Below are 18134 nucleotides of genomic sequence, written 5' to 3'. Positions count from 1 at the left end.
GGTGCTCGTGCTGATGGTGCTCGAGTGCTCCGCACCAAGGAGGAGATACTCAGCGCAGGATCCGTCGACCCAGGGTGGGACTGGGGGCGGAGTTCTGCCTCCATCATCAACAGGACCTTCAGGCGCTGCTCTCTATCTTTTAAAGTCCTGGGCCAAAAGGTCTTCCAACTGGCACAACGATCCTTCTGATGGCCCTCTCCTAAACACTTTAGACACGAAGTGTGAGGATTGCTTCTGGGTATACACTTGGCACAGGCTTCGCAGGTTTTGAAGCCCGGAGACCCTGGAATGCCCTGGCGTTGGGAGAGCATAGGAGGGGATTTCCCCCCCACAAAAGAAACTTACCTAACACTAATGAACTACTAACTACTCACTATCAACGAACAATAGAAAACTAATGAAAAACAATGTAAGACAAGAGCACAGGGAAGTTCCAGCTAACCGTCACTGGCGGTAAGAAGGAACTGAGGGGGTGGCAGGTCAATAGGGCTCTATATTGAGCGCCATGAAGGCACAACTCCAGGCGCCATCCTGGCCCACCCAATGGATGCTGCTAGGGATGCTACCATGCACACATACCTGATTGGAATCAACATGAACAAGCACTCAAAGAAGAATTGTTATTATTAGTTATTATTATTGAATATTGTTAAATATTGACTCCATTTCATGAATCTAGCCCTTAGTTTCATGTCTACAGTTACAAGACATAAAGCTGCTGTATACAATTTCTTGCTCGTGTGATAGTACGAGGGTAGATTGTTTACAGCTTTAAAAAAGTGTAATTGCAATTGTAATTTCTTGGTAAAACTTTTACAATTGCAGTATTTTCATCAGTTCACAAATCTGTCTGAAACTCAAATATTCAGGACTGTACACATTTTGGAGTAACAACTACTTCACTAACCTGAGTTTGGATTAGGATTTGGGTTAGGATTTCAGTTTTAATGATAATGCAAGATCATTTTGTTAGATTATAAACTGAGAAACTGCATGGGATGCAAGTAAAGCTGTTCAGATAACCCAAACCAAATACAAGGCTGGTGGCTGCAGTCACACAAATCACCTAATTCCTGACTCGCTAAATATTCAATAGGACATTCAATTAACAGTGATTTTTTTTGAGTTACACCACTTACTTATATGCAGTTTGTAATAAAATATTATTACTTTTCAAATCTTATCCAAAACGGAAAAGATGCTCAGTTCCATAGGCCACATCCCACAACTGATTTTCATGTAGACTTTCCCATTACTTTTAATGGGAATCTGACTCCAATTGATACCATATGCCAGATATTTGAAAAAACCACGAACTCAGAACATAAAACCTCTCTTCAGATTGAAAATCTAAGTGAATTCATGACAGAGAGACATATTTTTCAGAACTGGATGGTTACTCTTCTGCTCTTAAAGGCAAGCAGACAACTCCCAATGAAGTCAGTGGAAGTTACGACCATGCAATAGAAGAGTTGAGCTCGGAGAGTCCTAAAATTTAGGTTTATACCTCTTTTCTGTATATGTTTGGCACTGACTTTAATATGAGTGCCTCATGTAGAATGAAGGTAGAATATGGCCTTTAGTTAGGTTTTTGTAGTAAGACAATTAAAAATGGATACAAGCTTGTGTTTTAAAAAAAATGTCATAAGAGGAAGGCAGAATATCCACAGACAGAAAATTAATCTAGTGTTAACAGTTTTAAAAGAGGAGAAGAAGGGAAAAAATTGTGTTAGAGTAGCTGAAACGAGTAGGAGAGAAGAGTTGTTTATCGTCAATTTCAATGCCACTATTAATTGCTTATCTAACATCTAAGTATTACAGTGAGGTATGCACTAGAAAAACCAATAGAAAGATTGATTAAAAAGTTATTTTGATGGTTTTAGCTACTTTAAATAGGGAAACAGCCTTTTTAGGAAACTTTTTCTTCAAGCAGTAAATCTATTTTGGCTCATCCCCATTAAGTAAAGATATATACGCCGTTCTATTTACAATCCCCTTTGTTTTTTGACTTGCATGTATTCAGTAGCATACACCAAAATGAATGTGTAACATTTGGTATTCACATGTTACATTTAAATAAAGTTTATTAAAAAACAATTATATTAAATACAGACTAACAGAATATTCATAATATACTTTACAGAAAAAAATAGCCATGTCTTTATTTTAGAAACACGTTTCTTTAAAAAGTTCTTTGAGATTTTTATAAAACATTTTACCCGTGAAGATAAGTTTCCCGTCAGACCTGTATAGAAAAAGCTTAAACTTTAAATCCTTGGGTTTTTCTTAATATTTTTACAAGCTTACAATCTATAAATTCTTTAAAATAAAACACAGTATCTTTCGGGATCAAATTGGTCACAGGCCGTTATTTTAAAAAGTCAGTGGAGACTCCCTGAATCCATTCTGAAGTGCCTTTTTTTCTTTCTGGGGATAAATAGTGCAGATTTAATTGGGAATTCAGAGCTCCCTATGTTCTATAGAAAGCAGGAAGTGTGTCAGTGACAGGGTGCAGCTGCAGAGTCCATAGAGTCAATGAATCCCCCAGTATCAGTAGGAGGCAGAACTCGTAACTCCAAGTCCAATGCAGTCCATGCTTTTTCCCCAGTCCCTCCAAGATCTCTGATGGGTTGAACTGCCACAAACAGATTCCACAGGAGATGGCACCTGCCCCTCATTTGCTTTCCAAGTTGTAGCAGTGGACATCTCCTTTTCCTTTCCCATCGTATCCAGGAAGTGGCTGTCCATATTTATCCACACACCAGCAATAGCCTCTCTTTCGGCCTTTGGATGGGCGGCACTGAAACAAAATGAATGTAAGATTCAGTTAACGCCTTTTCTTTTGGGTACAGCAGGGGTTCCAGTTAATTCTAATCTCTTTGATAGCTTCAGTAATATAACATGGCCAAATCAACACTGCTCATGCTGTGAGTATATGGAATTCCAATTACCAGCACAAACTATTATAATGATATTTTACTTCTACTGCCAGCCAACTATTAGGGATCTAATCATCCTACAATAAAACTATTCTTAGAAGCACAAAAAGGCAGCTTTATAAACCACTCCACATGATATCACACAGCACAGTTGTCCACTATTGAGCAAAATCAACTTCAATGACACTACTTGCAACTGTAAAGGTTGTAGGATCAGGTCCTTTATTTGGGAAAAAACTCAACAGATTACTCTTACCATACTAAGGGAGCACATGTTTGGCAGAGACTGCACTTGCAGCAATAACACCTCAGCTTGCATCTGTCTGCCAGGGGAATTTCAGTACTCTAGTTGACATTTATTAACAGATATATAATACCCTGCAACAGAGTTATCACTTCAACAACTGCTAGGTATATTAGAGCTTTACATATATAATTTCCTATAAATAAGGTTGCCTGAATATCCATAATCCATAACCTAAATAATTTCTAGAGAAAGCACTTGCCTACCAAGACTAGTTATCAATACAAGCCAACCTGAAATTGTAATACATAGTGTGTATGTATGTTTTTGCTATAAATTATTTATATAAATAATCTATATAAAAGCTGAAACTTTCTCTAGAAATAATAATTTAGTACAGGAAAGATGGAAAACCAAGCACACTAAAGAGATTCTTCCAAAGGCCCTAAGAGTTACAAAGAGAATCTAAGGCAGCATACATAGTTCCTGATCACATATTGCATATAACATTCCTCAGCTACCTCGGGGCCCAGTCCAGCTGAAAGGTACCTCCGTAACTGAAAGTTTTCTTCTATTATAAGGGGAAGCACCCCTCTCTAATAGTCATGCAATGTCATATTAAGCATTCTACAGTCAACCTCCTTCCCAGGATGGAGTCACAATCTATGTCAACTGGACTTTGGGATTTTATGGTTGTAGACTCACTGAATGCCCTACTGCAGAGACATGTTCATCAGAGCTAAAATAACCACCATTTAGTAGGTGAAGAATTTTAAAGAGTCTGTAGCACAAATTTATCAGGCTCTTGCTAGATGACAACTACAACAGATATATCACCTAGGAACAAGAACAGAGAAGCCACGTAGCCTGAAGACCTCGCCCATCCTCTGCCACCAAAAATAAAAACACACAAAAAAAGAAGCCTACCTCCACCTCCTTTGGAGGGAACAAGAGAAATCATCCTCCAAAGCAGGTGGGTGGCCTGTGTACATTTCCAGCTCATGTATTTTATTCATTGAGGATGAAATTTATCCAGGTTGAAAGAGTCTGTAGAAGGCCTATGCAGGCACCAATTAAGTCCTTAAAACAAGGTTTAAGTAGGACTTAAATGGTGCACAGGCCTCTGCATAGGAGCCCATTTCACCCTTATAGCATAGCTGATTGGTCCAGGAGCCACTAATTTACCTATCCAAGGCCACACAGTGCAGCACATACAGTCCCTAATAGTTGAGTACTGTGGAAAGTGGGGAGCTCCTTTGCTTCTTTATCCCTACCCCTAGCCAGCTCCACAACTCCCCACCATGGACTTTTGGGGGAAGAGATCTCTTTGTGGTTTCCATAGTTGGCAAATTTTCTTTGGATTCCATCATCCTGCCATGAAGCAAACATCACCCATAGCTTTTCAGAGCTTGCATGGTTCAGAAACCTGGATATTGTGTTGGACAGACTCCTCTCCCTGAGGAATGTTTGCTTTTACCATGTTTATTATGGTACATGAACTAATAGCACTCACTCTAATTGAATATGAGCAGTCGTTTAGATTCATTGATTCCAAAGGCCAGAAGATGATTATCTAAGTCTATATTCTTGTTATATCTTTGGGCAGGAAGACCAAATATCATGTCATGTGCTGAAATAACACAAAGCTTTCTCTTCTTCAGAACCTTTGTTTTGCAGTCATACTGCATGCAACAATCCTAGTCACTTCAATGGCAGTTATGCCAGAAGAATGTCTACAAGATCAGGTCCAAAGTAAACAAATGCTTATTTTCTGAGGGGGAAAAGCAACCCTGGCCAATCGAAAAAAGAGTTGCATTAGTAATTCGCCTAATTATCTGATTATCTTTCTTTGAATTACAAGTTAGCCATTCAGTCAGTTGTCCTTAAACACGAAACCAACATGGATTTTATCCTTTTACATTGTTTAACAAGCCCATTAATGGCCTGATCCACTGGCCATTGAGTCAATGGGAATTTTTCCATTAACTTTAATGGCCACTAGATCAGGACCTAACTGAACTGGTAATGTTTAATCCTTAAAACTCTTTGGCGTCAAAATAATTTAATCCACAGTCAACATCTCTTTTATTATAACAAGTTCATAGATCAGGAAACTAAGGCAGAAATTCTTAAGTGATTTTCCAAAGGACACACAGTCAGTGTCCGAGCCCAGAATTAGAGTTAGGATTTCCTAACTCTCAGCCTGGTATTCAGTTCACTAAACTGTACCTCTGCTAATATCTGTAACATATCCTCTTTGCTTTCAGAGGTACTGTATGAAGTGTTCTTCACAAATCTCAATGGTTCAAAGGAATTGACTTTGATTACTGTCAAAGACATACATATGTAAACCAAATTATCAGTTTAAAAAATTGGTCTCACTTTTAATGTCATTTTATTTTCTACAATCTCATCACTGACTTTCAGAATTAAATACAGTTAGAAGCCACCTTTCATTTCTTGTTTTGAGAAAAAGTCTCAGATCTGCTGTGTGTCTTAGAGATAAGCAGCAAAAATAATGCTTTGTCTCCAGAGCAACACAGAAATGTTTTTCAGATCTCTCAAGTTCAAAACAAGGATTTGCACTGACTGCCCAGCACTGGGGCAAGGGACAAACATATCTCCCATAATAGTTTGATATGGCCCAAAAGGGATGTTTTTATTCTAAAACTCCCATATTTTGCATTCTCTTGCCCTGACATCAACTGAAATGATAGACAGTGCATATCAAAAAGACATCTCTTATTCTGTGTTTTGTATACCAGTGGGGACAGATTCCTGGGCCCAGCTCCAGCTGCTTTGTGCTGCCTCAGAAGTGCAAAACATCTGGAATAATGCCCTAAATTGGGCAGCTGAGGATTTCCTCTGACAGAGGAGCCAGATGTCAGCCCTGTTGCCCCCTGCTCTGTCCCCTCCACAGAGCAATGCAGAAGGGACATGGCAAAGCATAAGGGGTGCCACTTAATTCCTGGTCAGTACAGTCATTCCTATGGGACTGCAACTGACATAACTTGAAAGCAGCCTTTAGAAAGCTCTAATTTACAGCAAAGGTTATTTTGGCCTCTGGCTGGCCCAGGATTGGGGGAGCTTTGTCTTAAATGGAGCAATGTCAATTCACATCTACTGAAAAGCTGGCCATTTATGTGGATTTGGGATAATTCTTAGAGAATCTTAATTCTATCAAAAATTCTTTGCTTGCTTGAGACAGATATACTCCTGCACCATGAAACTATACCCATATACCACAGTATATGACTTAGGCATGAGTAAGTAGGGATCAATGTCTAACAGATCTGGTGCAGTATATAATAAACAAAGGGGTCCTATTATGCTCTGGAGGGGTCCCTCCACATTCCTCTTTATCACTTCCTCTCTTTTACACAATTTACTTGAGGACTGAACACAGATATCTTTAGAGCTCATCAGTGTTGCTCCTCACTTCCATGGGGCATGATGACAATGACTCTGTACCATGTTTCCAGGTTCTGAGGATCGAGGAGCAAAAATTAAATTAGGGACTCAAACTCTGATCCCTCTACTCTAGAACAACCACAAAGCCAGACTTCCAGTTTTACCTTTAAACCGATGTTTACCAAGAAGCATTGGGCAAGAAAAGTAAAGTAAATAACAAATATTAATTTAAATGGACAGGGAGCAGAGAGGGCAGAATTCCTTTCAGAACTGTTCATGTAGCTTCCAGTACGACTGACTCTCCTATTTGATTTCATGTTGTACATCACATGGCTTGGCAAGATGATAAGTGCATATTAGCAACCACATTTATTTGATAATTTCCCCGTGCTCCTGATTTAATAATAATTAAATATTAAAAAAATATATAAATACTTTAAATTGCTTTCCATGATGTATCTTTTCCTTTACAGCAAACCACTAAAACTACCCCGAGGGTGTCTGGAAAGTCAATTACTTGATATACAAAAATCAAATCATGAAGAACAACTGCATTCAACATGTTCCTGAAGAGCTAGTCAGTAAGGAAAGCAGGTAGTTCATGTGAACACGAAGAGGAAAACTTTCTTATGAAAGACTTTATATGGCTCTTTTAGATGATCATGATACTTCACTAGATTTAGCCCAAACCTATCACTTATCTGTAGACAAATGCTGCTTCTTTTTTAACTAGGGCCCTACCAAATTCATGGTCCATTTTAATAAATTTCACAGTCATAGACAGCGTTTTAAAAATCCTGAATTTCACTATTTCAGATATTTAAATCTTAAATTTCAGAGTTGTAACAAAGCATGAATATTTACTGAAAAATGGCAAAATATGTAAAGCCCTTAAGCCAACATTTCTCAAACTGGGGTTCCCGACCCAAAAGTGGGTGGCAAAGCTATTGGGGGGGAGGGAGGTCAAGGTATTGCCACCCTTACTTCTGCTCTGCCTTCAGAACTGGATAGCTGAAGCATGGCGGCTGCTGGACAGGTGCCGAGCTCTGAAGACAGCACTGCCACCAGGAGCAGTGCAACCTTCAGAGCTAGATTCCTGGCCAGCAGCCGCTGCTCTCTGGCCACCCAGCTCTGAAGGCAGTGCCACCACCAGCAACAACGCAGAAGTAAGGGTGGCAATACTGCAACCCCTTTACAATAGGCTTGGGACCCCCTTTTGTGTTGGGACCCCCAGTTGGAGAAACACTGTGTACTTGTATATTCTTTTACCTTATAGTATAAAGGAGTATAGTATAGGGTAAAAATACACAAAAGACCAGATTTTATGGGGGATTGGTAAGGCCCTATTTATAACCATATTGTTTCTTTGTGTTAGTTCTGCACTGCATAGCCTGGCACTGTGCTGAAATACACTGTACTACTGGACCATATCTGTATCTACAACACAGAAGTTGCACTCATAAAGTGCCTTTATTTTCTTAAGATCTCAGAGCATTTATTAACATTTTATTTGATACTCACAGCACCTTATGAGGTGGGTATTAATATGACATTAAGCAAAAAGGCCCTAATCATGCAATTAGCTCTGTATGAGCAAATGCTTATGTCCATGAATTCAATGGGGATCCATTTAGGCATGACAGTGTTTGCCTGTGTGGAGCAGCTTGCAGGATCAGGGTCCATATCAATGGCAGAGCCAAAAAGAAACTCTGGAGGAGTTTTGATTCCAAATCACTGATCTAACCATTACACCACACAGCTTCTGAAATGACAGCTAAACTGCTTTGGTAAAGAATGAACTACTTTTACAAAATATGCAAACACCTAATTTTTGCTAACCTTCCCTGGGCAACGTTCTTTGGAGGTGGCGTGCCACCGTAGTGCACTGAGCTGCATATCCAGATACTTTAGAGGTACCAGAAGAAAGCTGATATTTCCATTATTAAAAATGTCTGCCTTCTAGGACAGTGAAAATAATATTATTTAGGATGATTTACTATTTCCTAGTACTGTATAACACACTGAATTCTTCTGTCATAATGTGCAGTGACAAATGCTAAATGATGTTAATAACAGCAATGCAGGAAATCACAGAATAACCTAGCTTTATGTTATTCAGATTAGATATGTTCTCTGAGTTCCTAAAGTATCAGACCTAGATTTATGATGCTGCAAAAAACAGTGCAATCACTACATTTCCCATACGGCAGTGAGTGCAGTCTATTATATATGTACTTATTTCTCATACCTATTGTGGTATTTAATTTTAGAACGATACTGTAAACATATTATTTTGCATTTTTGTGAGCTGCAGACTGTATCCTCGACACCCACCCTAAAGTTAAGGCCTGCATTACAGTTTGATAGCAGTACTAAGTGTTGGCACTAGATCAGCGCTCAGGTAAGATATCTGCTTGGGTTGACTCTGCCTGTGCTCACTGAGGGCTTGATTCTGCAAGATGCTGAGCTTCCCTCAATTCCTATTGAAGCCAGTGGGGCATACAGGCACGTGGCACGGCATCTGGCAGGACTAGGCACATCCTTTGCCACAGATGCCCCCATGATAGGCCACTCAGGAACTCTCTCTGAAATTCAGCAGATGCAGTTTTAAAGCCTCTGGTGGAACATGCACTACAGAATTTAGAGTGCAGAAGCAGCTCCCCTTACATAGGATCTTCATCTTATTCTATTAAATGAATAGCTTTGAATGATGACTAGAACTGACATCAAGGTACACTTATTTTAATATCATTTTTTGGAGTGGGGAAGTGCCCAGGTTCCCTAATGGCAGAATTATCACTGCTCAGAAATGCACCTCAACATTTTGGTGCCTATGGATCTTATTATTTATTTACGGTAGTACCCAGGAAAGCGCCTAGCATAGAGTAACACTGAAGAAAAAATGTCCATTCCATAAAGAGCTCACAATCTGAGCTGCAAGTTGACAAAAGTACTGCAGACAATTTCTGCAAGTGGACAAAGTAGAGCATATTCTTTGGTCTTCTTTAATAGCTAAAGGAGCACACGGACTACAGTATGTAACAAAAAGCATATCTCTTGGAACTCTGTTCAAATATCTATTGCTTTAAATAAGCTAAACACTTCTATGTCATAGGAACACACACACAATCTTGGTTCCCACTCAGAGAGTCAGTGCTGTCCTTAGTCCATTGAATAACTTTCGTTGAAATCAATGGCATTTTGGAATGAATGCGGATTGAGGGCTGCAACCTACATATGGCCCTATGTTAATTTACATCAAGTTAAAATATCATGGAACAAGAATTCACACCAGCTTAAATGAGACCTCCAACCCAAAAAAAGAAACTTGCCCCGCTTGAGAAAATCACCAGCTGCTCAGGAAAAGCTAGAGTGAATAGATGAGCTATGCAGCACGCCCTAAAGGTCAACAAACATAGGCACTGTCAGATCAGTGGAAGAAGTGTATTCTAGAGCCAGGAGCCCCCTCTCTGAGTGCCCATCATCAAATCTGCAGAGGTTGCTGATCTCAGTTGTTGAGATGTTACATAAGAGGAAGGATACCCCTGTGCTGAAAAAAGGTGTGTTCTTAACTCATGTTAGCTAACCTGGGTTAAAACAGCAGTGATGTCACGGCAACTTGGCTTTTAACTCAGGTTAGAAGCTGGAGTTAAAGCCTCTGAGGCAAACTAGGGTTGAATTTCAACTGCTAACCCAAATTAAAAACCAAGTTGCTGTGCCTTCACTGCTACTTGAACCCAAGTTAGCTAATGCAGATTAGCTAACCAAGTTAAGAACACACTTTTTTTTTTTTTTTTGCAGAGTAGACATACTTGAAGAAATCCATGATCCAAGCAACAGAGAGCAGCAGGACTTAAAGTGAAGCCTATGGATGTGTGGTAGCCAAGTTGGGCTGGCTGCTCATTTCACTTTCATTTCCAACTGATAAAAAACAGACGACAACTAAAAATACATGGAATGCTTTCCTAATATTATTTTCCAGTGTGAGGCACTGCTGTGGTTACCACAGGGATGTGAAGGGAGAAGTGGGCCTGAGTAATCATGAAAGGGAGGGGGAAGGTGGCCCACTATACAAATTCTCTTTAAAGATGTGAACCAGCCCACTGAAAAGCTTGAGAACCCCTGATATAAAGCTCTGTAAATTTAAAACTGCACCTTGAACACCAAGAAACTAATTCAGAGCCATTGCAATCTACTAAACATTGGAATTATGGGTTCTGACATGGAAAAACACTAAGCAAGGGCCCTGATATTTATTTTCCACTAGCCAAAGTTTCTTGAGAGCCCTTCACGGGCACCCTTAAGTAGAGCATGTAGCAATAGTTCAATATGGAGATAACAAAGGCATGAATAGCTGTGGCGGTGTTTGCATTTGTCAAGAAAGGTCACAAGCACGTAACCAAATGCAAATGGAAAACCAAAGGGGTTGAGAGACCATCATTACTGAAGAGTAAATACTGAGTGTATCACTTTCACTATAACATGACATAGATTTTGGAAGTGATCTCTGCAGCGTATAAACGACAGATATATGGCTTTCTCAAGTTGCTTTTTGTAATGTGACCTAATCCAGTTCTTCTAGGAACTCTCAAGCAGCTATTTACAATTCAAAGCACTGATCTATTACAGTCATATGGTGACTCCAACAGTTAACACTGTGGGTTAATGCTTTTTTTAAACTGATGGGCATTGATATCCGGGGCTCTGGCCAACCCATGTGTGATTGGGTATGAAGTTTCTCAGATTAATCTGTTGTCAGGAACGACAGCAAATAAAAACACTGTCTACACCTGACATGGCTTGGTGCTATGCCACCAGGTCCTGAAACTGGGCTTAAACTAATGTTTCAGTAAAGTGCTACGTAATGCACATGAACATTACTAGTAATGTTAAATTTGACTTTGTATTAACAGATAACGATGTGGAAAAGCTGAAATACACTTACTGAAATGATCAAGAAATATTACTCACTTGCTTTTTCTTGTAAAATCCTTTCTTGTCACAATTTGGAATATGGAATCCTCTTGGACTCAAGACATTCTGGATCTTTAGGTGATTTAACGTGTCTTCCATTTCTCTACGGCAGGGACCCTGTCAATGATCATGTTTTAGAAAGCACAAATGAAATCCTCTCGCTCAAACCCTGTCTCCTATATTCTTAAAAATAGTAAATCTGTAGATATTAAAAAGCACTAAGCAGCAAAGAACTCCATAAAAATAGGGTGATGGATCTGACCAGAAATGACTAGAAACATCCACACTTCAATTTTTAGCATGCTAGCTTGAATCCTGCAAGCACAAGTCTGACTACTGAGGCTGACAAGCATGCTCTCAGCTGCTGTGTAGCCATACCCTAGAAGCCCTAGTTCTGGGCCAGTGCCCCATAATCTCTCATCAGCCCTCACAGCTACCTAAAATGATAATTCTGCTATACACAGATTTATTTTTTGGAAGAAGGACATTCTGAACCTCTCAGACTCTGATGTGCTTTAACTGGAACGCCTGACTTCAGTAATACATTGAACAGGCAGGAAAATTAACCTTGCTAATTTGTTTTAGCTGCCATATACTCTCTACATGGATGGAACTCACTACTTTTTGTAGGTTTTGAAACATTCTTTTTGTGGAAGAAAGATACGTCTGGATCACCCATGAATATTTTGATGAAGTGCCAAAGTATACCCAAGAAACATTTTGCATGCCTGTTGGCACTGGTATGAGGATAACCAGATTGTCTGCCAAGAGCAGTACATGAATCATAGTTTTACCTGCTCACATTCCCTATACCCAGGCTGCCCTGCAATCTTGCCCATAAACTGTAAATAAGGAATAAGAAACAGTGGCAGCTCTTATCCCTATGGTCATTACCTGCAGACATTTTCAGTGTGACAGAGAAATTACTACAAATCTAGACACAGATTTGTGTGCACTAGGCACATTTGATAATCAATCAAAAGCTGGTACTCAGTTCCATGCTAGAGCACTTTCCATAATTTGCTTCCTGGAGCACAGACTCAGACCTTTGGGTTGAATGTAAGGCCTTTTTCTTTTTTGCATTGCCCTTTCTTTCTTGCCAGTGGGTAATCAAATCTAATCAAGCTGTTATTAGTCCTAGTCTGACTCTGTTCACACCCATATGTGAAAACTATAGGTGAGATTAATCTTTTTTACTGTCCAAGGATTCTTATTGATAATCAGATTAAAAACAAACACTAGACCTCTGTGGTTTCCAAATGTGATCTGTCTGGCCTGCTGACCCTCTGCATTTGCATCTCCAATAGTTTGACTGATCACACAGTCAGAACTCCTTAAATGGCTACAACAATTACCACCATCTGGTTTTCTATTTATCTTGTCAAATACAGCATGCCAAAAAAAAAAAAAAAAAGCAAGCATGAGAATGTATTTATCTTTTCTACTTATAAATATACTTACATATTCAGTCTCTTGTTTGGATTCAGAAGAGAAATTCAGTGTATCTGTACTTTGTGAATCATATTCCACTTTGTACCGCTGTGTATTTTTGGCTTGTTCTTTCCTGATGATATCTATTTTGGTGTGATGTGGATGTGATTTGGAATCTGACACCCTGTGAGAGTTAGGGATGGCCTGATTCTCTATGCTACTGGCATTCTGGTCTTCTTCTGAATCACTGGAATTTCCTTCAAATAAAATAAATTCAACAAAGAAACAAAGTTAATTATTCAGTTAAGCCTAGGAGCACAATAGCTTATTTTAAGAGATTCTATTATTTCTTTTCTTTTTTATTAAAAAACACAGAGAGCCTTAAATGACATAGTGTTCTCTGAGCAGCAATGTCTGTATTTCCTGAACAGAAATAATTCTAATGTTCTCATGACTGAAATATCTCGTAAACTCCTAGTAATTCTTTTAAACTCTGCCATTCCACTGTCATTGTTGGTTGCTACTAATCAAACATCTTTCTTTTCTACTTAATTGTATGAACATTTTCATTTATACTTTCCATCAATTTGATTTTTTAAACCACTGCTATTTAAACTGAGTATATAGCTAATTGCTTCCCTTAATTTGAAGTTTTTTCCCACCAGGAGGGGGCAGATTTGCACGGGGACTTGATCATTTCCAGAGTTTGGATCTGAATCAGAAATCTGTTATCAACTTTACCAATGCAAGACGTGCAAAAAATTCAAATAATTTATTTATGTCCTAGAACTGATTTTATTATCACTTAGTAGTGATAATGAATTCCTGTAATGTCTTATGATGGTTAGTATTCTGTAATGTAGTGTCTCTCCTTTCAGAGTAGCAGCCGTGTTAGTCTGTATCCGCAAAAAGAAAAGGAGTACTTGTGGCACCTTAGAGACTAACAAATTTATTTGAGCATAAGCTTTCGTGAGCTACAGCTCACTTCATCGGATGCATGCCTGATGAAGTGAGCTGTAGCTCACGAAAGCTTATGCTCAAATAAATTTGTTAGTCTCTAAGGTACTCCTTTCTTTTTGTCTCTCCTTTATATCTTCTCCAGGAAGGGAATTAACAAAGAGGTATTACTAAATAGAAGTAATACTACCATGTTAATTTTAATGGGCCTTAATACAGTTATTTCTTAATTTTCTCCCACATACTGCAAAAATTTGGTAAGTTAAATTTTACTTAGTTGATAGAGAATTTTCCAATTTGATTCTATTTTTATATTAAACACATTTCAGATTACCAACACAACATTGCCATCCACTCTGCCATAGTATCAAAAAACAAACATCCAGTTTATTTGCTTTTCACTCTGAGTCAGAAGAGTTTAAAAATATTTTCTTCTCTATCTACTTTCCATAGAAGTAAACAAAAATAAAGTGCCCCAGAATACTGTGCAGGCACAAAGTTTCCATATACAGTACTTAAGATTATGTGTCTATACTATACTATAGCTTACAGGACCCTTCCAGTGTAAATGCAGATGGCTGCATTTCCTCTGAGACATTTTTAAAGTTTATATCTCTTTATCAGTTAAGTCAGACTGCTTGCCGCATTTCAGCCCTTTGGCTGCACGCCATCTGAACTTTTTAAAAAAGGAACGGAAATCACATTGGGAATGTAAAATGATAATTGACGTGCAGGGCACAGATTACTTTTAATACCGTTGCTTCAATGCTATGCTAAAGTTAAAGCACAAAATCTATATTAAAATAGTGCTAAAAGGCTCACTAAAAAACACCAAAGCCAAGAAATTCAGCATCAAGACTGAAAGCCTTCCTAACATATCCCACTGAGTCCAACAATTTTAGCACATATGGCACTAAGGCCCCTGCAATACATGGGCACAGGGAGGAGGAGGAGGGATCAGAATTAACATCTTGTGCCAGTGGTTTTGGTGTAGCCACTGCTGGCAGTAGACATAATTGACCAGGAAAATCCAACTCTCAGCGCAAATGGATTAAGGAAGTTTAAGTCTTAACTCTGAATTTCCTGGCTTTTGTGGGTTTAACTCAGACTCTCAGCGGTATTTGAACATATTTTTTGTGGTTTAATTTCTTTTTTTTTTTTACAGTAGTATTTTTTTTCTCATTCTCAATGATGTTTGGAAGCGTTGATACAATAGAACATAATAATCTAGCTCTCCTAAATCTAAATTATTTCCCCAATAGTATTTTGCAGCCATTCCACTTTATTCACCATGTACATATAGATTTAGAAAGTATTTTAACAAGCATTATGTAACCAACAGATTACGGTGGCCACTTCACAGTTTATATAATTAATCATGGCAATCTGTTCTTAAGCAGTTCTCAAATCAGATTTATGAGTTATGACTACAATTTTTTTATAATGTCAAGACATACTGTATTGCACCAGTTTATTCTATAGAGCTGTTGTCATGTTAGTTACATACCCATTCCTAGCACATTCAAAACCATCATGAAAAAAGCACAGGGAGAGTTGTTTTTTTCTTTTATTAATAATAATAGTCCCTTAAAATGTGAACTGTATCAATGCCAGAAAGATCTAGTATGCACTAGAAGTTAATGGCCTTCTAAATCTGGCATTAAAATGACATTTTAAAATTTAAATCCATATAAAACTTTTTTTAGCACTTGCTGTAATGTAACAATGACAAAAACAATTTTACATGGTATTCTACTTATCTGTATGTGTGGGAACAGATTTGATCCTATTATGAGAGTTTGCTGTATGCTAGAGTCTGTACTGGGAATTTGGATTTAGGATTGAAACTCTAGTAGTCCCTTAAAGAGGCAGGCACTATGCATAGCATTGGTTCAGCAGATTTCTTCCCTCTTGAAAACTAAGCACTCAACTTGTATTCCCCAGGAAGGGGCCTACTTTTCACTTTATACACAGGGGCGAAGTTCCCACTGACTTCAACAGGCTTTATGTCTGAATAAGGAGTGCAAGCATAGGGCTTTAGTATTTAAACTATTTATGGATGAAGTTAGTAAGAGATCCAGAACAGAAGTGAAAGTCCAGAGCCATCTACCCCTTCCCTTCCTCTAATATTTACAGTTACATAATCAATAATAATAATAATAACTGATAATTAGCCGTTTCCAATTTCCACGCATTTGGATGGATACCCCCTCATCCAGGATTCCTTTCAAGGTAGAGTTAACAGCATCAAGCTCTTATGATGAAGGATGTTGCCATGTGTTTCAATGAGGTTTAAATCTTCACTCAGCATGTTTTGAACTCTCCCTCTTTCAAATTGTCACTGTTTGTGAGCAGCACAAAAATAATAATAAGGCATTTTGTGCTCCTGCAGCAGCCAGTTAAGAGCACACTGGTGGCCACTTCCCCTCACACAGCTAAGGAGAGGCCAGCCAAAGAGTGCCTGCAACCCAGAAGAAAAACTCCATGCTGCTTTCAAACCTTTTATCTCGCTGTCTTATAAAGTAGATGTTACATCATCGATATTGGTTAGTAAACTCTCTAATGAAATTTGTGCAAATATTAATTGTGCTTTCCTGATCTGAATCCCAATTTCCCTTGTTTCTGAACATTGCAAAATGTGGATGCTTACAGAAGTTGTTCCAACTTTCCTTCCCTCCCTCTTAAAGAAACACACTCTAAATGGTTTTACTTACAAGAGAGTAGGGGAAAGGTTTGTTTTTACCAATCGTTTATTTGCAGAAGTGTACCCACAATATTCACCCCTTTTAAAACTACCAGTCTCTTTGTTTTAAATCATCAGTAACTTTCCAGGCTGGGAAAATATTTGTCCCATTCTCTATGTACTCCTTTACAAGCAATTCACCCATTTTAAATATCTCAGCCTGGCAGACCTGCCTCCTCAGTCAAAGGGGGAACGACTGTCTCATATTTTTTAAAAAAGCATCCTCACCTCTGTTGAAAGGAAGGATTCTGTAACAGCGGAGATTAAAGAACCTTTCTTTTCTTATTCCTCATTCAAACGAGCCCAAACTTGACACACAGCCCTAGATTTGACCGCGAGATCAGAAAACACGACCATTTATTTTGCAGAGCAGGAACGACCACGTCAGTCTTAACAGCGCACTAAGGCTGGAGTTTTGTTTAAGAACCCATCCGCTAGGAGTTGGCTGCAATACTTGGGTGGCGCTTCACAGAAACATTTTTGCAGTAAGGGAGTGGTTTTTTGTGTTTTGTTTTTTGGTATGTGCAAACTAAACTTTTTTTTTTTTTTTTGCATAAAGGCAACGGATTGATAGATTGATTTGCATCAAACTTTTTTTGGAGGAGCAATTTTTTTTTTTTTTTTTGCATTAAACAACACACACACACACGCACACACAAAGTGAACGGCTGGAGCCTGCTCGCCTTACCTGGAACATGTGGTCCTTGCAGCAGGAAGGTCCGCAGCTTGCTGCCCGTGGTCACGTTGGTGCAAAGCCCCCTGCCCTCCAGCAGCGCCTGCAGGGGTCTGAGCTCCCCTCGGCGCGGCTGGCAGGTGAGGCCGGCCCCGCAGCGCTCGCTGTAGACCCCGCACGGGCGCCCCTCCTGCAGGGCGCAGGTCAAGCAGCAGCCGCAGCCCGGCTCCCGCACCAGCTCGGAGCACTCGGGCGCCAGCGGCTTGCACTGCTCCAGCGCCCGCGCGTCGCAGGGCTCGCACCGCACCACCGGCCCCACCGCCACCGCCCGCCGGCTCAGCAGCGCCAGCGCTGCCACTGCCCACAGCACGCAGAGCCGCGCCACCATAGCAACAAGCGCACGGGGGGGGGACGGGGGGGCTGCAGAGGGGACGAGCAGCAGCAGAGAGAGCAGGAGAGGGACAGAGCCGCAGCCAGACACGCACCTAGCCCGGGGCAGAGCCGCCCCCCCCCCCCCACCGCAGGAGAGGGGAGTCACAGGCACTCGCCCCCCAACACAGGAGAGAGAAGAGACCAGGACAGACCCCTGGCCCGGAGGTTCAGAGCAGGAGGCTCAAGCCCCAGCCGCTCGCCCCCCTACCAGAGGAGGCGAGCCCAGCAGGCTAAAGCTACAGTCACCCCCTGCCTGCAGCCGGGACCCCCGCCGCCCTCCACCCCTGCAGGAAGACGAGAAGGAAGAGCAGCTAGCGCCCAAGACGGCTT

The 18134-nt window shown here is 40.0% G+C and overlaps 1 protein-coding gene across 1 annotated transcript; it reads right to left on the bottom strand.

The window, feature by feature from the left end:
* Positions 1-2674: 2674 nt before the first annotated feature.
* IGFBP3 (insulin like growth factor binding protein 3) lies at positions 2675-17760 on the bottom strand. Its single transcript, XM_077809213.1, has 4 exons — positions 17388-17760; positions 13030-13256; positions 11566-11685; positions 2675-2800 (listed from the first exon to the last, which is right to left on the bottom strand). Exons 1-4 carry the CDS (start codon positions 17758-17760, stop codon positions 2675-2677), a joined length of 846 nt encoding a protein of 281 aa, XP_077665339.1.
* Positions 17761-18134: the final 374 nt, after the last annotated feature.

The sequence above is a fragment of the Eretmochelys imbricata genome, chromosome 2 (assembly GCF_965152235.1).
Source record: "Eretmochelys imbricata isolate rEreImb1 chromosome 2, rEreImb1.hap1, whole genome shotgun sequence".
In the NCBI taxonomy this organism is placed as follows: Eukaryota; Metazoa; Chordata; order Testudines; family Cheloniidae; genus Eretmochelys; species Eretmochelys imbricata.
Note: the sequence above shows the minus strand (reverse complement) of the source record. Positions and strands in the feature narration are given on the sequence as shown.